This window comes from Peromyscus californicus, unplaced genomic scaffold (assembly GCF_007827085.1).
Source record: "Peromyscus californicus insignis strain IS unplaced genomic scaffold, ASM782708v3 Scaffold_24__1_contigs__length_46423439, whole genome shotgun sequence".
NCBI lineage: Eukaryota > Metazoa > Chordata > Mammalia > Rodentia > Cricetidae > Peromyscus > Peromyscus californicus.
The window spans coordinates 36672476-36688783 of record NW_026294535.1 but is presented as its reverse complement, the minus strand read 5'-3'; the positions used below and the strand labels follow the sequence as shown (position 1 = coordinate 36688783).

Below are 16308 nucleotides of genomic sequence, written 5' to 3'. Positions count from 1 at the left end.
CTTGCTGCTTTGGACTTATGGTCTGGAGCTGTGTAGCATCCTGCCCAATACCTGTATAGTATGGAACATGTCACTTACAACCATTCAACTTCAAGGCATTCCACAGGATCACATGCCTTTGTGGGGAGCAAGTTCTACTAAATTTATATAAGTAACTTTTAGCTCATGTATGAAGAGGTAACCCACTGCTAGACCTTCTCTGGGAGGAAGTAAAGAAACACGCATTTTCCCAGATGATTAGGTCAATTATCTCATGTTATGTTTCCTATACTTGGTGAATTTTCAGGCTTGCTCTTCCTAGAATCTGTAAGATAAAAACCTTAAAAAATTCTCTTACTCTGTGTGTGTGTGTGTGTGTGTGTGTGTGTGTGTGTGTGTGTGTGTGTACATGTGTTGAATGTGTTATTATTTATCTAGTTTATTTGCTTTTTTTGTACGCCTGTTTGTTTTATAGGGAGAAGAGAGAGAAAGGCGGCATGGAGTTGGGTGGGTAGGGAGGAGAGCCAGGGAGGGGCGGGGAGAGGGGATACCATGATCAGAATATATTGTGCAGAAGAAAGTATTTGCAATAGAAACAGCAACAACAAAAATCCTCTTACTGGGTCCAGAGGCTTGGTTTGAAAGGGAAAGTATTAGCCACCCAAGTCAGGCTACCTGAGTTTGACTCTCCAGAACTTCTCAAAGGTAGGAGAGAACTAAGGCGACACAAAGTTGACCCTGACTACCACACCCATGCTGTGGCAGGTAGACCCCTGCACATATATCTAACACACACACACACACACACACACACACACACACACACACACACACACACACCGCACATACCCTCACAGACACGCACACACATGCACAGACACATAAATATTTTTAAAACTCTCTTAAGTGTTGAAGAAAGAGCTTCTAAAAATTCCTTTTTGTGCCAGAGTAATGGCGATGCTCAGCCCCCTTTCTTCATTGAAACAGAATGGTCAGCCTGAGTCACTCAGTCTAGTAACTTGCATTAACGAACCTCTGTTGATTACTGCTCTCCCGTTCATCACACCGAGTGAAGGTCAGACATATTGTTGTGTTCATTGATCATGTCTTGCCTTTGATTCTACAAACAGAAACTCTCTGTGAGTCAAACTGTATGATCTTGGACTGAAGCCTGGGCTATTAATGCTTCTTCAAAGGGTGTGTCATAATACTGCCGTCAGAGGCAGGAAGGAGAAGAATGTTTGTTGGACAGACCAAGTTCTGATTCTGAAGGGTGGGGTCCCCTCTTGCTCACCTTCATGAAGACAATAGGCCAGTCAATTGAAATCATTTAGAATAAGGCCCCCAGGCTCCACCAAACTGAAAGACGACCATCACCAATGCCACAGTTTCATTCTCAGAATGTATTAATTATGTTCCTAAAGAACTCAGCAGAAGACCAACTATACAAATATTTATATTGGACAAACGTTCTGTGATATATAAATGAAATACCAAACTTTCCCTGGGAGTCTCCTCACTCAGCTGGGTGTGGGCACCGTGCAAAGAACTTCATTAGCCAGGCTCTTCAGGGAGCAGTTGACTTCAGAGGTAGATGCCAGCCGAGGGTCATCTACATCTTTCATAATTTCAGTGGTTAGGTGTGACAGCTGCCCTTTAAATGCTACAAAGTCAAATCACCTCTATTGTGATTTATGGGAAAGAACTGAATGGGAGCAAGTTTGAAATGACTGGATAGGTTCAGAATGCAGAGAGCCTGCACTTTGGAGGAATATGTTGTGGGGAGGGAGTGTAATTCAAGTGCAGATACAGCTGCAGTTTGTTCTCTTGTGGATGTTTGTGGGGAGACTCTGTCTAGGAATGAATTTCTCAGACTTCTACACTTTTTTGTAACAGTACACACTCTGCCTTTTACACATCTTGATTCTAAAGCACATGCGCCCAAATTTATAAACAATACCAGAGAAGGTGGGCACGAGAGGTGATTCACAAAATTGAATTGTGAATTTTCCATCATCCAGGTCTTGTGTATATTTGAAAAGTTTGGTGTATAGAATTTACTGGGGCAGGATCTGATAATGACTGGTACATTTATTTTTCCAGAAGTTCTGACATGTGTGGAGGTAAACTAACGATGCTTAAAACCTGGCTTCTGTTCATGTCATTGAGGATTATTTGGAAAATAGTCCAGCCACCAAATAAAATAGAAACATACTGGGTCAAATGAAATTAATTAGCTTTATTTCCTATTTAACTTCTATGAATCTTTAATATAAAACCTTGGATCTTTACAACCCAGTATATAATTTGTTATGTATCCCAAGATAAGTTGACAAGTTTATTTTTTGATGGAGGAACGAGTAACGTTTAGCAGAATTGGGTTTAGAAAGAGCAGTGGATAGATGCTGAGGCAGATCTCTGGAAATCAATATACCCAGGCTCTGCCATCTGCATTTTCTGCAGAGATCACTTCCTTGCATCATATCCTCGTGCCTTTAGCTTTTTTAGTGGGTCGACAAGAGGAAGCACTTGTACATTAGCTTTATTATGGTTTGGGGATGTCATAATTACAGTGCCTTGCGCACACTACAGCAGTATTAATAGTGAGCACTCCTTTTAGAATTGATTGCTGGGCAATGTTGATGATCTCTCCGGGTTTCTAAATGGAGAATGAGACCAAAAACATAATGAGGAAGCCAGAGTGTCATCTCCGCAGGTAAAGGTGCGGGCCACCCAGCTTGACAGCCCTAGTGTTATCCCTGGGTGGAAGGAGAAAACCAGCCCTGGCAAGCTGTTCTCTGACCTCCACACACGTTTAGTGCACACGCATGCACACACACACACACACACACACACACACACACACACACACACACAGAAACACACACATACAATTAATAAAGTGCAATAAGTTTTTTAAACAAACATCATGAAAACTCCCCTTCCCGATGTACCCTGGCTGCTGGTGAACTCAAATGCAAACGTGCTTAAGACCATGAGAAACACCTTCTGGCTCACTGAAAACTTTTCCCTGAATGATGTTTTATTCTCTTTATTATAATTGGGAGTCGTGATGCTTAACTCCCTTATCATTAGGACTGGGTTAATAAGCACCTTCTTAATAAACATGGAGAATAATATGAGGTGTGAAGATTTAATTGAGATAAGTAAGACAGAATATTCAGTTTGGCACCTCAGTGGCGGCAGGCGTGGAAGAAGCGGTGGCTATTGTTAGTGGCAGAAATAGAGCTTCTTTCCACATTTGCCCTTTTCTTTTGAATGGTACTGGCACAGAGGGGTAAGAGATGGACGTTCCCTCCTCTTTCTTTCTTCATCATTTCTATCCCTCAATGAGAAAATTCCTTACTGTGTCAGTTTCAAACTTTTGAGAGATTTTAAAATGAATCTTATCATTTATCCATTTTAAATTGTGCTTGTCCAATGTCTCTGATGGAGGAAAATGTTTCATTTACATAAACTGTCCATTCTGGTAGGTATAAGATCTATTAGCTGTGTTTATAAAATTGAAGTAATAACCCAAAGTCTTATTTAATAATTCTGTTTTGTTCTTGCTCAGGCTGGTCGTAAAATCCCTCTGTATCTTCGGCTGGTCTTGAACCCATTCCTTCTGCCTCCATTCCCAAATGCTAGAATTACAGGTGAGCAGTGGCCATGTCATGTGTGGCTTCCCAAAGAAGCCATCTTTATTTAACCTTTTGACTTAAAAATACCCTTTGCTTTAAACATAGTACACATATGCAAAAGCACACAGACCAACAGTGAGCCCGTGAAGGAGCTTTCAGAAAGTGAATCCGTTCCGTGTGGGGCTCACAGATCAGATGCAGACTAGGACCTGCATCCCTGAAACCTCCTTCTCCCTCCTCTCTAGAGTCAGTAACTATCCCAACTTGCATCCTTACAAATTAGGCTGGATGTCTTTGAACATTTAAAGAAAGTAAATCATAAGCACTTCTGTGTCCAGCTTCCTTGACTCAATATTATATTTCGGAGTCCATCTCTTTGACTGCATGTAGCAGTTAGGGTGTCTTTGTAATTCTATATAGCATTCCATTAAATATCATGATGCACTTGTTCATTCTTACAAACAAGAGGAGAAAACCGATGAATTCACACATAAAAACAACAGCAAGACAAAAGAATCAGTTCATATAATGAAAGCTGTGAGCACAGGTTACACTGCCCAGGTTTCTTGATTTACCTTTCTTAGAAATGACAGCCAGAGTCAGGTTTTATTGGAAGGTCTCGGGCAGCCCACAGGTAGCAATGTGAGCAGGTTGCACAGTCTCCTGCCAGAACAAATGTTTGCCAGAAGGTTTTGCTGTGGGGGTCATCATCGCTGAAGATTCATGGATTTCGTAGATTGTTCTTCCAGGTTTGATTATGGAATATAATGGAAGGTGATGAAGGGAGGCATTTCACTTCCCAATCTGCTCTTTCCTTAAAAACAAACCCAGCCCTCTGTCTTCTTCCTCTTCTTATGCTCCTCTAACTATTTTGCTTTGCAGCTTGCCTGTGTCTCCTCTGCTAATTCATGCTCCCCAGGTCATTTTTCTTATGTTCACTCTGGGCTGTAATTTTGGCTTTGGTTTACCAGCTTTCTACCTTCTAGAACCTTCTGAAAGTCTCGGGATACTCTTTTCCTTGTATATTTAGAACCAGCCTTTTCCATTCCTCATTGTCTGGGAGGTAATCCAAGCAAATGTTTGTGGTCAGTGTACCTTTGGCTGTTAACTCATGTGTAGATTTTAAAATTGGGGAGGTGGGTATTAAAATCACACGAGCAGCACCCTATAAAATACACATCAGGATATCAGGAATTAATCACTCTTGGAAACTGCCTTGATTCTGAGAATTTATAATGGAATCTTCACAGTTAATGAGCTAAATTCACCCACCAACCATTTAGAAAGCAAAGGCATTTGATAGAGTTGACTTCTGATCTGTACAAGTCACCTTGTTTGGTAGAAGAGAGAAGACTCAATTCAATCTGAAACTCAGTGGGGTCCTAAATATTCCTCAGATTGAATTCAACTGGGAATTTTGTCATGCAGAATTTAACAATAGTTTGTCCTTCAGCCTCCAGCTCCCTGGTGTTGCTGGCCTCCTGCCAGAACCTTCCTCCAGACAGCTTGAGCAGACTTGGAGAGGAGGAGGGGAGGAGGAGGGGAGAAGGAGGGCAAGAAACGCCCTGCTAGTTAAGAGGCAAATTAGCAGGTGTAGGGAGATGCATGTGATCCTGTGATCCTGGGGAGTTTACTTTCTCTAGTGGTAAGAAAACCTGAAAGTTTGTAAAAAAAAAAAATCACATAAAGTTCAGGGGTATAGCACTGACCTAGAATGTTAGCTAGTTGGGAGGCAAATTTTGGGGAATTTGATTTCTTTTCTATAAGTAGAAACATATCAGAGTCAGGAGAAGAAATGTAACAGGAGGGAGGATGGAAGGATGAGAAAAATCAGGGTTCTCCACACGAGCAAACAGAGGCGTTTGCAGCCTTGTCTTTCAGCTAGTTATTCTCATTCTCTCTAACCCTGCTTCTCTCTCTCTCTCTGCTTCTCCTCCCCCTTCACCCCCCCCCCCATTTTGTAAAAAGACCTCCTGTAGCCCAGTCTTGCCTTAAACTAGTGAGTTGACAAGGTGGGCTTTGAACTTGACTTCCTGTCTCTACCCGAAGAGGGCTTGGATTATAGTCAGGCACCATCATACCTGCCTTTAGCCACCATCTCTTTTAAGAAACTTCCTGGGTAAGGAAACAGGAAGCATCAGTTTACCCTAAATATTAAAAGCAGAAAAATCACAGGACAATAACATCTGTGTCACTATTACATATCGCCAGGCCAGTCATTATCGGTACATTTCGGAGTTCACACCTGGGTAAGATTATTACTTTTCTGCTCTGTTAGTGGGCAGAGTACCTTCCAGCTCGGTGGAAGCTAGCCAGTGGGAATGAAGCTTCTAGGTTGGTACCAGCTTGATTTCTCCATCTGCTATGACTTAAGTATGTAGCGTGCCCAGCAATAGGTTCTTACTATCAAATACTGAAGGGCCATTAAGAGCAGTACCAATAGCATGAAATATCTGGTGGAGGGATTTAAAGGGACTGTCTAATTAACAGGCCAAAAAGAGGCAATCCATACCTGGCATGGGGATTTTTATTCGATAGCCTTTGGTATCAGGTAGAAGCATCGTCCTCACCTTCTACCCACCATTATAGGATAACTCCATTTAAACCCATTTTAGCTGGGCAGACTGGTGCATGCTTTTAATCCCAACACTTGGGCAACAGAAGCAGGTGGATCTCTGAGTTTGAGGTCAGCCTGGTCTATACAGTGAGTTCCAGGACATACGGAAGCTCATAGTTGAACTCTGTCTCAAAAAAGTGACAGACACATACCATTTTGTATACATGCATGTATATATATATATATATATATATATATATATATATATATATATTCCTAATATATATATATTAGGAACCCTCTACAGTAGTGGGTGTCCATATGGCTCTTTCAAAGGTCTTTCATGTTTTAGCTGTCCCTCCCACACTCCCTCCTCTCCCTTGCTCTCCCATCCTCCACCTCACTTAACCGTTACTGCTTCATGCTGAAGCCTTAGTGACGTCACTCATAGGTGGTACTGCTGTATTTTGGCTCCATTTAAAGCTGGGCTCCTCCCTCAAAAATCCCAGGCAGCTCCAGTGGCTGTGTGTGTCCTGTTTCTTCCTCCTAACGGTAAAGTTCCCGGGCTTCTGGCTGAAGAAAACCCAATGTCAAAGAGTAAGTCTGCACTAAGCCGCCCAAACAGTCAGGTCTTCAAGGCTCCCAGACTCCTCACAATAGCATCACCTAAGGAATTCTGTTAACATTCTAAAGTATAGTCTACCACCCAGCCTATTAAATCATAATCTCCAGGCATCCTTCTTCTTCTTCTTCTTTTTTTTTTTTTTTTTTTTTTTAGGATCTTGGGTGATTTCAATACAGAGGAATATTTAGAAACCCTTGTATTAAGGGTTTATAAAAATACAAGTTTTGGGACCCTCAGAATTTACTAATAAAGTCCAGTTAGTTAACATCCTTCATGTGTACATGAAGTAGTCCCATGCTTCCTGCACTGTGTCAGGAAGGCACATCCCTGGCCTTTCTTGCCTCTGCCTGCATCCTGGTCCTGCCCTTCACCCTCACCTGGCTTACCTTGTCCTAGGAACCATCACTCCTCAGTCGGCACCTTTTAATTTGTCCTTATTCTACCTCTTTCCCCCAAACAAAACAACAAACAAACGGAGCACGGTCCAATCCTTCCTACCCCAGAACAACGTTCACTATTCTCTGCGACTTCATCATCTACCTGCTTACTGCCGCCGGTCCAGGGATTTACTCTCAGCCTTGCTACGATGACGCAATGGCCTCCCATGCTTAGAGTACACCTACGATTCTCACTGTTTGTCTGGGGCAGGGTTTGCCTGCTGAAGCCGCTCTCTCACAGGTCAGTGGTGACCTACTTATAAACACCACCTCTCCTTTAGTTTCTTCCTTTGTCTTTGGACATTCCAGCTTCCAAACACTGTTCCGGTCACTAAGCTTCATTTACAACCTTTGTTACTTAAAAAAAAAAGCAAAGCGGTGGACAAATGCGTCGGTGACATTTCCTATCATTCCTTAGAAAATAGGTATCAGGAAACATGAAAGTGAGAACACATAAATGGACCTCTGTGAAACACAAAGGGACGCTGTAGGGACACTGTACACCATATCCCCTATTAGTGTGAAAAGGTGGAAATGACCGGAGACGTGCATCATAGTGTAACGTATCATAATGTAACAGTGCACACCAAAGGTAATCAAAGTGCATGTCATGTATCATAATGTAACAGTGCACTGCAGAGTTAATCAAAGCACATGTTGACATACACAAGATGAAGTAAGAGTGTGGAAATACTGAGGTAAAAATATACTCAAGTGTTTAGCATAATTTTAACTCTTCCTAAAAATCATATGGATTTTTTTCACATTCCTACACACAAGGCACAGGGAATAAACTGTAAATCTCTTTGCTTCACTCCATTCATTACCGTTTTAACATTTTAACTCCAACTTCACTGGCATCAGACATCTCCCTTTTCTTTTTTTTTCTTTTTTTTTGGTTTTTCCGAGACAGGGTTTCTCTGTGTAGCTTTGTGTCTTTCCTGGATCTCGCTCTGTAGACCAGGCTGGCCTCAAACTCACAAAGGATCTACCTGCCTCTGCCTCCCGAGTGCTGGGATTAAAGGCATGCGCCACCATTGCCCGGCCTGACATCTCCCTTTTCTTCTAAGTCATATTTTGAAAATGAGATCAAAGTTTATAAAGAGTATTGATTGCATTCTTAATACATTCAGTTATTAATCTGGTTTGAGTTATTAATCAGAATTCTCCCGTTTTCTAAAAGCCTAAGAAACTTTGCTGAAGGTCCTATTGATTCAGGGATCTTGGACCAGGTTATTGTTGCTTATTATAAAGCCAACATCCAAGTTTCTCTCTGCATTAGAGAGGTGAACCAGCATTCTCTAAGATGCTACGTGGAACTAATATCTGGGGGAATGTCTTTTCTTTGGGTTAATAGGATACTGAAACTATAGTAGCACAGTACAAAAGTGTCTTGACAAACTGGTTTCTTCTGTCCATAGGATAAAGTACAGAATATTAATTTTACATTTAACATCTAATCTCATGTATATGGGGAAAATATTGTTTACAGATTAAAGGAGAAGATGGAATCCAAATATGGACACTCTCCTTTTAATACTAAAAAAAATTCAGAATTCAAATTTTTTTTTCTTAGAAAAAAAGCATGCATTTTCCCTCAAAAATTCAAATAGTATGAAAGTGCCAAAACATGTGTTTCTCCCAGAAAGAAGTGAGTTTTACTAAGATAAATGTTTAAAATGAATGAGCTATAATATGGATACAGTTAATATGAACCTGAGGTCACACAGAATAGTTTTCTTGTGTGTGTGTGTGTGTGTGTGTGTGTGTGTGTGTGTGTGTGTGTGTATGTGTGTTTGCTTGTTTTGGAACAAAGTCTTACTATGCAGTTCCAGGCTGGCCTGCAACCCTTGATTCTCCTGCCTTGGCCCCCCACGTGCTGGAGTTACAGGCCTGCTTCATCACATACAACAGCATATATGATCTACATGTCATTTTTTCATGTTCAGATAAGAAACTGAGGATTTGTGTGGACGACTGACAGGTTTCATCATGTCCCGGCACTGGAAAGCCGGGTGGGCTCACATAGCTTCTTATTTCCATGTATATTCCAGCCCCCTTATCTCACGTATAATGGGGGAGAGGGTCCTGAATCACTGCTTGGGTTGGTTTCCTTTGTGGTCCTACTCAGCAGGTCTATCGATCCCATTCCCTTCCCCTCCATAGAAAAGATAATAGCAGAACAGAACGTGGGTTCTTTACTCCACATCTCCTCCATGCCTTGCAGTCTTAGAGACATCCTTCAACCCTTCTGACTGCTGCTTTTCCTGGTGCCTGATGGAGAAATAACAGCATTGCTGTGAGTGATAGCTGTGCTCGTTTGCAGGAGGCGTCTAGAGTAGTAGCTGGCAGACAGTAGGTACTCAGCAGAATGAGCTAAGATGATTTTCATTCTTCCTCTTAATCATTTCTCTACAGGACTCAAGGAAGTAGGAATACCCGTGTTAAGGGAGCCTTCCCTGTTTCAGCAATGACCATGTTTGCCATCCCCATCAGCTACAATCCTCTTAGAAGGAACTGAAATTCTTTGTTCATTTGCAGATAATTTCATAGCCCACATAGCTGAACACTCCACCTGATAGATGGGTGCTGCCTCTATGCAAGGAGGAAAGCATTTCCAGTGTGCAATTCCTATTCAGAAGATGGAGGCAAAACCGGTCACACTGCTCTGCTAAGCCTTCACCTGCTTTATAAAAGAAAAATCTCCGAGCACTGGGGAATGAAGTCCTCTAAGCCCTTGTTCAATCTAAACATCTCAGAGACTAGTTGGAAGCTCAGCAAGAAACCTATCTCACACAGACAACTCCATCTCAACACACATGTGAGAACAGCAACCCTCTGACCAGAATTCTATTTCAGATTTCTCCTGTTCAAGTGAGGTCTCTCTTATTTGTGTGCCCCGTGCCCTGGCAAGAGATCAAACATTAACTGAATAACAAATCTTATTTTGTGAAGTAATTTAAAGTGAGTACATTTTCTTTTTAAAGTTTGTAAGACAGAATGAAAAACAAGTTAAATAAATTCCCTTTAAAAATGGTGTGCTTGATGCCGGGCGGTGGTGGCGCACGCCTTTAATCCCAGCACTCGGGAGGCAGAGCCAGGCGGATCTCTGTGAGTTCGAGGCCAGCCTGGGCTACCAAGTGAGTTCCAGGAGAGGCGCAAAGCTACACAGAGAAACCCTGTCTCGAAAAACCAAAAAAAAAAAAAAAAAAAAAAAAAAAAAAAAAAAAAAAAAATGGTGTGCTTGGGTATGTGTGCATAGTGTTCCTGCTTGGGGCTGAGAATGCACATGTGTGTGCACGCCTGAAGGTCTAGGGTGGATGTCAGATGTCTCCCTTGATTACCTTCCACCTTATGTTTTTTTTTGGATCTCTCTTTGAATCTGGAGCTCATTAGATTAGAATAGGTTAGACTAGGTTAGACTAAATTAGACGAGGTTAGACTAGCTGGCCAGTAAGCTCTAGGCATCCTCCCATCTCTCCTTAGTACCGGAGTTATAAAAACAGACTCGGCTCTCTATGTGGATGCTGGGGATCTGAACTCAGGTCCTCACGCTTATGTGGCAAGCACTTTACCAAGGGAACCGTCTCCCATCCTGTAAACCACTTTTGATAGCCAAGGGCAGAGGTAAAGGAGAAAGGGCATGTTATCAGGTGAGATTTGAAAAGGGTTGGGGAAGTTAATGAGGTGGAGAGAGCCAGTCAAGCGGTTCCAAATGGCAGGGTCTGACAGACAGGCCGGGAAGGGTGAGGAGAAGGGACAGGCCTGGGCATACAGGAGAAATGAGATCCAGCAGAGAGCGAGCATTCTCCACCCAGATGATAATCAATTCGGAATCTTATCACAGAGCAGAAGAGAGACCATTAAAGGAGAATGCTGAAGGAGTCAGGAGACCAGACGCAGGCAGATGGAGAAGTGCATGGGGACCAGCACGGAAAATTTGAGCCTATCATGAAAGAAGCAATCCCACTGAGAACAATGACATTGCTCTCAGTGACTGATTCAGCCTTGTTTGGAATAAGAGGCTCCACAGTTAAGAAGCGATAAAAAATGTTTTCTTTCATTAAGACAAAAAGTTAAAATGAATTATTATCTTTGATTGAGGCTAGACACAGAAAATTAATTTCTCAGTAAGAATTTTTAAACACTGGATCAGGGTCACAGAATCTCAGTCTCTAAAGAGACTCGGAGGTCGCTTGAATAATACTTCAAAAGATAACCAGGCACGCCTCTGTGAGACTGTCCTTGCAGGAGAGAATTAACAACAAGATTGCTGGCTGTCTGAGGTAGTGGAGTTTCAGGTCTCCCTGGAGACAGGGCCTAGATTAATGTCTGACCTTACATTTCAAGCACAATTGTTCCATGCCTGGGGCAGCTGTAGGGAACAAAGGTGAGAAAGAAGAGAACCCGAATGTGGCCATGACACTCCATCTCTACACATTGTTCAGGGCTAGTGGTCCAGGCAACAGGAAGGAAGAGAACCCGAGTGTGGCCATGACACTCCATCTCTACACATTGTTCAGAGCGAGTGGTCCAGGCAATGGGAAAGAGGGATTTTGAGACAGTAAGGGAGAAAGGAAGCAGGATACATAGCAGGGGGCAGTTGGGCATCAGCCCCAAACATCTCACTCGGATGCCCTATTGGTTGACAGAGCTGCCTGGGGTCAGTTAATGGGACAGAGTGTGAGACTGCTCATTCTACTCCAGATCATATGTGTATATGGGAAGTGAGAGGAAGTAAAAATCAAACTGAAAATGAAGTACCACTTAGGCCAGATGAAATAAAAAAAACAAAAACCAACAAACAAACACATTGGAACCTGGGTATGAAGGCAGGTTTTAAACATGAGTTTTAGGCTACAAAAAAATGTAAAGATACGCAATGGATAGCCACAATAACAAAGAGATAACTCCAAGGTGACCACAGTCATGCTTCCTGTGGCATGTCAGTAAGTATTGAATAGCTGATGTTCAACTTGGTTGAGTAAAACATGGGACTAGGAAATGGCATGAAAGTTCAGGACTTAGCGTCATACTAGTCACACAGAAGAACTGCCTGCACACAAAGCCAGAGTCTTTCAAGGGAGAATGAAAACATAACCATGATAAGAAGACAGGGACTCATCCAATTTGGAGGCACTGTGCCCCTTAACTTCAAAAGCCGCGCTCCCCCATAAGCAGCTGAGCAGGTACATGACCCAGACACCCTGTCGTCTCTATTAAGAAAATTCCTTTGTAATAGGATGCTGGGGAGCTGAGAAAAACGTTATTTTTGGGATTTGGCTCCAAGGCTAGGGATTCAGTAGGCGTGGCTCACTGCAAAGGGGGGAAGACGGAAAAGATAGCATGCCTCTTCTAGATTTCAATGTTAGGTGCCCAACGACACAGACAGCGGCTGGTCCTGGAGTGAGTCAGTGTTCCTACCACCACGCACTGGCAGGCTTTGGGGCCAGAGGTTATTTTATTTGCTGATGGGGGCAGGAAAAGGCAACTATACCCATTTATAGCAGTTGTTTGAAGACTTAATTGAAAAAAAAAGATTCAATTTCCAAATCCGAGACATGCTAAGGTCACTTGAAATATGTGCCCCACTAAGATTGTGGGGTCCTGTGCCTATGCAGGTTACTCAAAGATCTAGAAGATACATATTAATAAGTATATATTATAACACCAACGAAGGAAAATTAGTTGTTACTCAATAATATGTTGACAGAAGTACTTGATACACCTATAAAATACCACAGTCCAGCTTCTACCCACAAAAACACTAGTTCTGGAAAAATTACGGCTTCTAAAGAGAGATCTGCTAATTGGCCAACAGACAGAAAAAGAATATAAAGGTGAAGCCAAGCACTAAGAATGTGGTATCTATATGGAAACTTTTCATTTAATTATGTCCCTTCTCCTTAAGAGAATTAAGAAAACATACAGGTGCCATACTGCTTTTTGTCTGAGTGGGTTAGCCACACATAAGAAGATAGTTTTAGAGGCACATAAAGCAAGTCTCCTTGTCCCAAGAATCTAGGGAAGGCTGGAGACACATGAGGGCTAATAAAGTTCTTGAAGCATTTCCTAAGAACACCCAGAAAATTCAATGCTCTGCCTCTTTTAACCAAATACATCCAATTCTTTTTAACAGAGAGTTTCTAAATGTCTCCCATATATAGGGCACTGAGCTAAGCATCTGGAAAGAGAGGATTGGGTACAGTCCTCAATGGGAGTAAAGACATGCGCGTGTTTGGGTATTGAGTGTGAGCTATGTGGATAGAGAGAATGGGCAGGAAAGCAGCCTCATTCAAATATATGTCTACCTGTACCCCGCAATATCAAAAAAGGAGAATTTAAGGTTACAGTTCTATGCGTTTCTTTGTTTTATTATTATAGCCCAAGAAAACACCACATGGCTAGAGGTGGGTTGTGGAACTCACTGACTCATTTTGGAGCAACAGGTAGCATTGGTGAGACTTGAACTTTGACAAGACCACACATGATTGGGAAGGTAAGGAGTCATATTACTCAGGAGTCATTGTCCTTTTTTTTTTTTTTTTTTTTTTTTTTTTTTTTGCAAATATTTGAATATCCAGCCAAACACAGAGAATAGCCTCATGATAGCAAGGTGATACTTGCCATATGATGCCAATTCATGATGAATTAGAAGTTGTACATTAAGTGTCAAGCAGAGTATATACAAAGATTTTTGAGGAAATGTGAAGTAGTACCTAGAAAAAAGCAGGATCCATACACCCCCTAATTGTCTTGGTATTTAGCCAACTATCTTAGAAAACAAGCTAAATCTCTTTTCAATGCAGCAGATGAATGCTTCCATAGACTCAGAAAAAAATGGGAAATTTTTTTTAAATGTAAGAACTAAAAATTATCTGGATTCACTGCCTTCCTTGAATGTAGAACCTATAAGAGAATTTCTGATTCGCATGCCTAGAAATACTGCTTCAGTATTTTAATAGCATTTAACCTCTCAACACCAAGATAAGTAAGTGTCCACATAGGCGGAGAACTTTTAAGAATGAGAGACCTGTCTTTAAGACTCTTAGCCAAGCTTCTCACATAAAGGATAGCCTTCTAACTCTGACTTATAAACAAGAATTGTAAGTTTGTACCCACTGGAAAGAATAAAATCAAACATAATGCACAACCTTATACTCACAGCCTAATTTGAAAGTGATGGTCTGCCTGCTCCTAAGGAGCATTCTGCTATCCACACAATTTTCAGCTGCACCCAGGAAGTTAGCAGACGGTATTATTCTCTTTCCTGTTACTGATGTCTGCTCTATTTGTCAGTATTTGCTCTGTGCTCATTCTTCTGCCAAATAAAATATTAATTGCATTTTTAGCTGCCCTGCTGGTGATCAAAGAACTCTGATATGTCAGGCTAAACTGATAGAAATAGCATCCATTAACATATTTATAGGTTCAGGGCTTCTAGAACATAATTACATCCATTAATTACTTGGCGGTACTCGATTACAGGCTGAAAATGAAAGACATCTCCAGCCGCCTCTTTCTACACAGACCAAAGTTTCTTCTTCAGTAATACGTTTTCTCTAAAGATTTATCCAAGGGAAGCAAGGCAAGAGAAACTTGTCCTTCTCCATGTTTAGAAGGCCGGATCACTGAAAGGAACCATTCGCTAACTTTGAGATAGAATATCTACAAGATAAACCAGATCAAGGCTGATTTCAAAGAAAAGTGCACTTGAGGTGTTACACAGATTTCATTCATATTTGAGAGTTCTAAGAGAGACAATTTCAAGCTGATAAATCTCGATGTTAAGGTATGAAGCCATGACTTGATATTTCAAATAAACTTCAAATATCACATAGGACCAAATAATTTTGAATCTTCTACAAATTTGAACATGTACTCCTAACACACATATACACACACATGCAGAGGAGGGAGGAGGAAGAGGAGAGGGAAAGAGGGAGAGGAGAGGAGGGAGGGAGAGAGAGAGAGAGAGAGAGAGAGAGAGAGGAGAGAGAGAGAGGAGAGAGAGAGAGAGAGAGAGAGAGAGAGAGAATATTAAAACTGTCCTGGGAAAAAGCTCATGAGATTTGAGAAATTAATAAACAATTATTCTGTGGACTGAGCAGCTGTGCAGGTCCCAAAGCTGCCAGGTGCATTTTGTATGTGTGCCATAGAAAGGACAGTCAGGCTGGCTTGACTCCTCTTGACCAGTTAATCAGCATGCAAAATGATGGTTTCCCGTAATAACTTCAGCCCCAGCCCCAGACACATTGGCTTTTCAGCAAGAAATAAAGTCATTTAAAAAAAAAAAAAAAACACACTAGCTTCTCCCCCCACCCACCCACAATTTCAGCAGGAACCCAGGCAGGAAAAGACCTGCAGGAAGCCCAGACCTGGGAGTCTACCTGTACAGAGAGATCTGCACAGATTTCTCTGAGTTCTTTGTTGCCCGACAATAAACTGTAAAAAAGGCAGTCATATTTGAAAGTAGCAAAACCGTTCAGCTGTGGTTCTGGGATGCGCAAGCAGCCACACGGAGTGAATAGGAAGGAAAGCAGCCTACCTTTGGTAAGTCGCCTTAGAATCTGACAGCGGCATTTAAAGGAGACAGCTATCATTCTTGCGCCCTGCTTCTCAGGCAAAGTGTACTCGGGGCTCTGCTCTGGTGGCTGCGGCGGCGAGCAGCAGCATATGAATTCCTTGCGCACATACCAGGAGAAAGGTAGTCCCAGTAGGGAGAGACAAAGCTTAATTCCTCTTGGCTGATGCAGAGGTCCGCTACATGTCATCTGGCAAAGCTGTGTCATTCACGACTACTACCACCGCTGCCCGTCACAGCCTCCTCCCCCTTGCTCCATCACAATGGCTTAGAAAGTAAAGCTGTGTTTCGATAGCAACAAAGCACCAGATAGGAGAAGAGCGGGGACCAGGCTGGGAGAGGAGCCATTCCATAAATCTAACACTAAGCACTGTGCAATGCATTCTGTTTCGGGGCTAAGGCTGTGCATTCCAGACAGTGCAGGTGCCCCCAACCCCTTGCTTCTCAGCAGCCAGTCAGTATCCCTTAGCCGTCTCATGTAA

At 42.1% G+C, this 16308-nt stretch overlaps 1 protein-coding gene across 12 annotated transcripts in view; it reads right to left on the bottom strand.

Moving 5' to 3' along the window:
- Positions 1-16308, bottom strand: part of Grip1 (glutamate receptor interacting protein 1) — a 644324-nt gene that overhangs the window by 259977 nt on the left and 368039 nt on the right. For 2 of the 12 annotated variants that reach the window (XM_052753448.1, XM_052753451.1), the window contains exon 1: positions 15791-16251. The exons of 6 other annotated variants lie outside the window; for them this stretch is intronic. In XM_052753448.1, coding sequence (XP_052609408.1) covers positions 15791-16034 — 244 coding nt within the window. In that variant the 5' untranslated portion in view covers positions 16035-16251. Of the gene's footprint in view, positions 1-15790; positions 16257-16308 lie in introns of those variants that run through there. 4 more of the 12 variants (XM_052753450.1, XM_052753453.1, XM_052753449.1 and 1 more) reach the window with 3 other exon arrangements.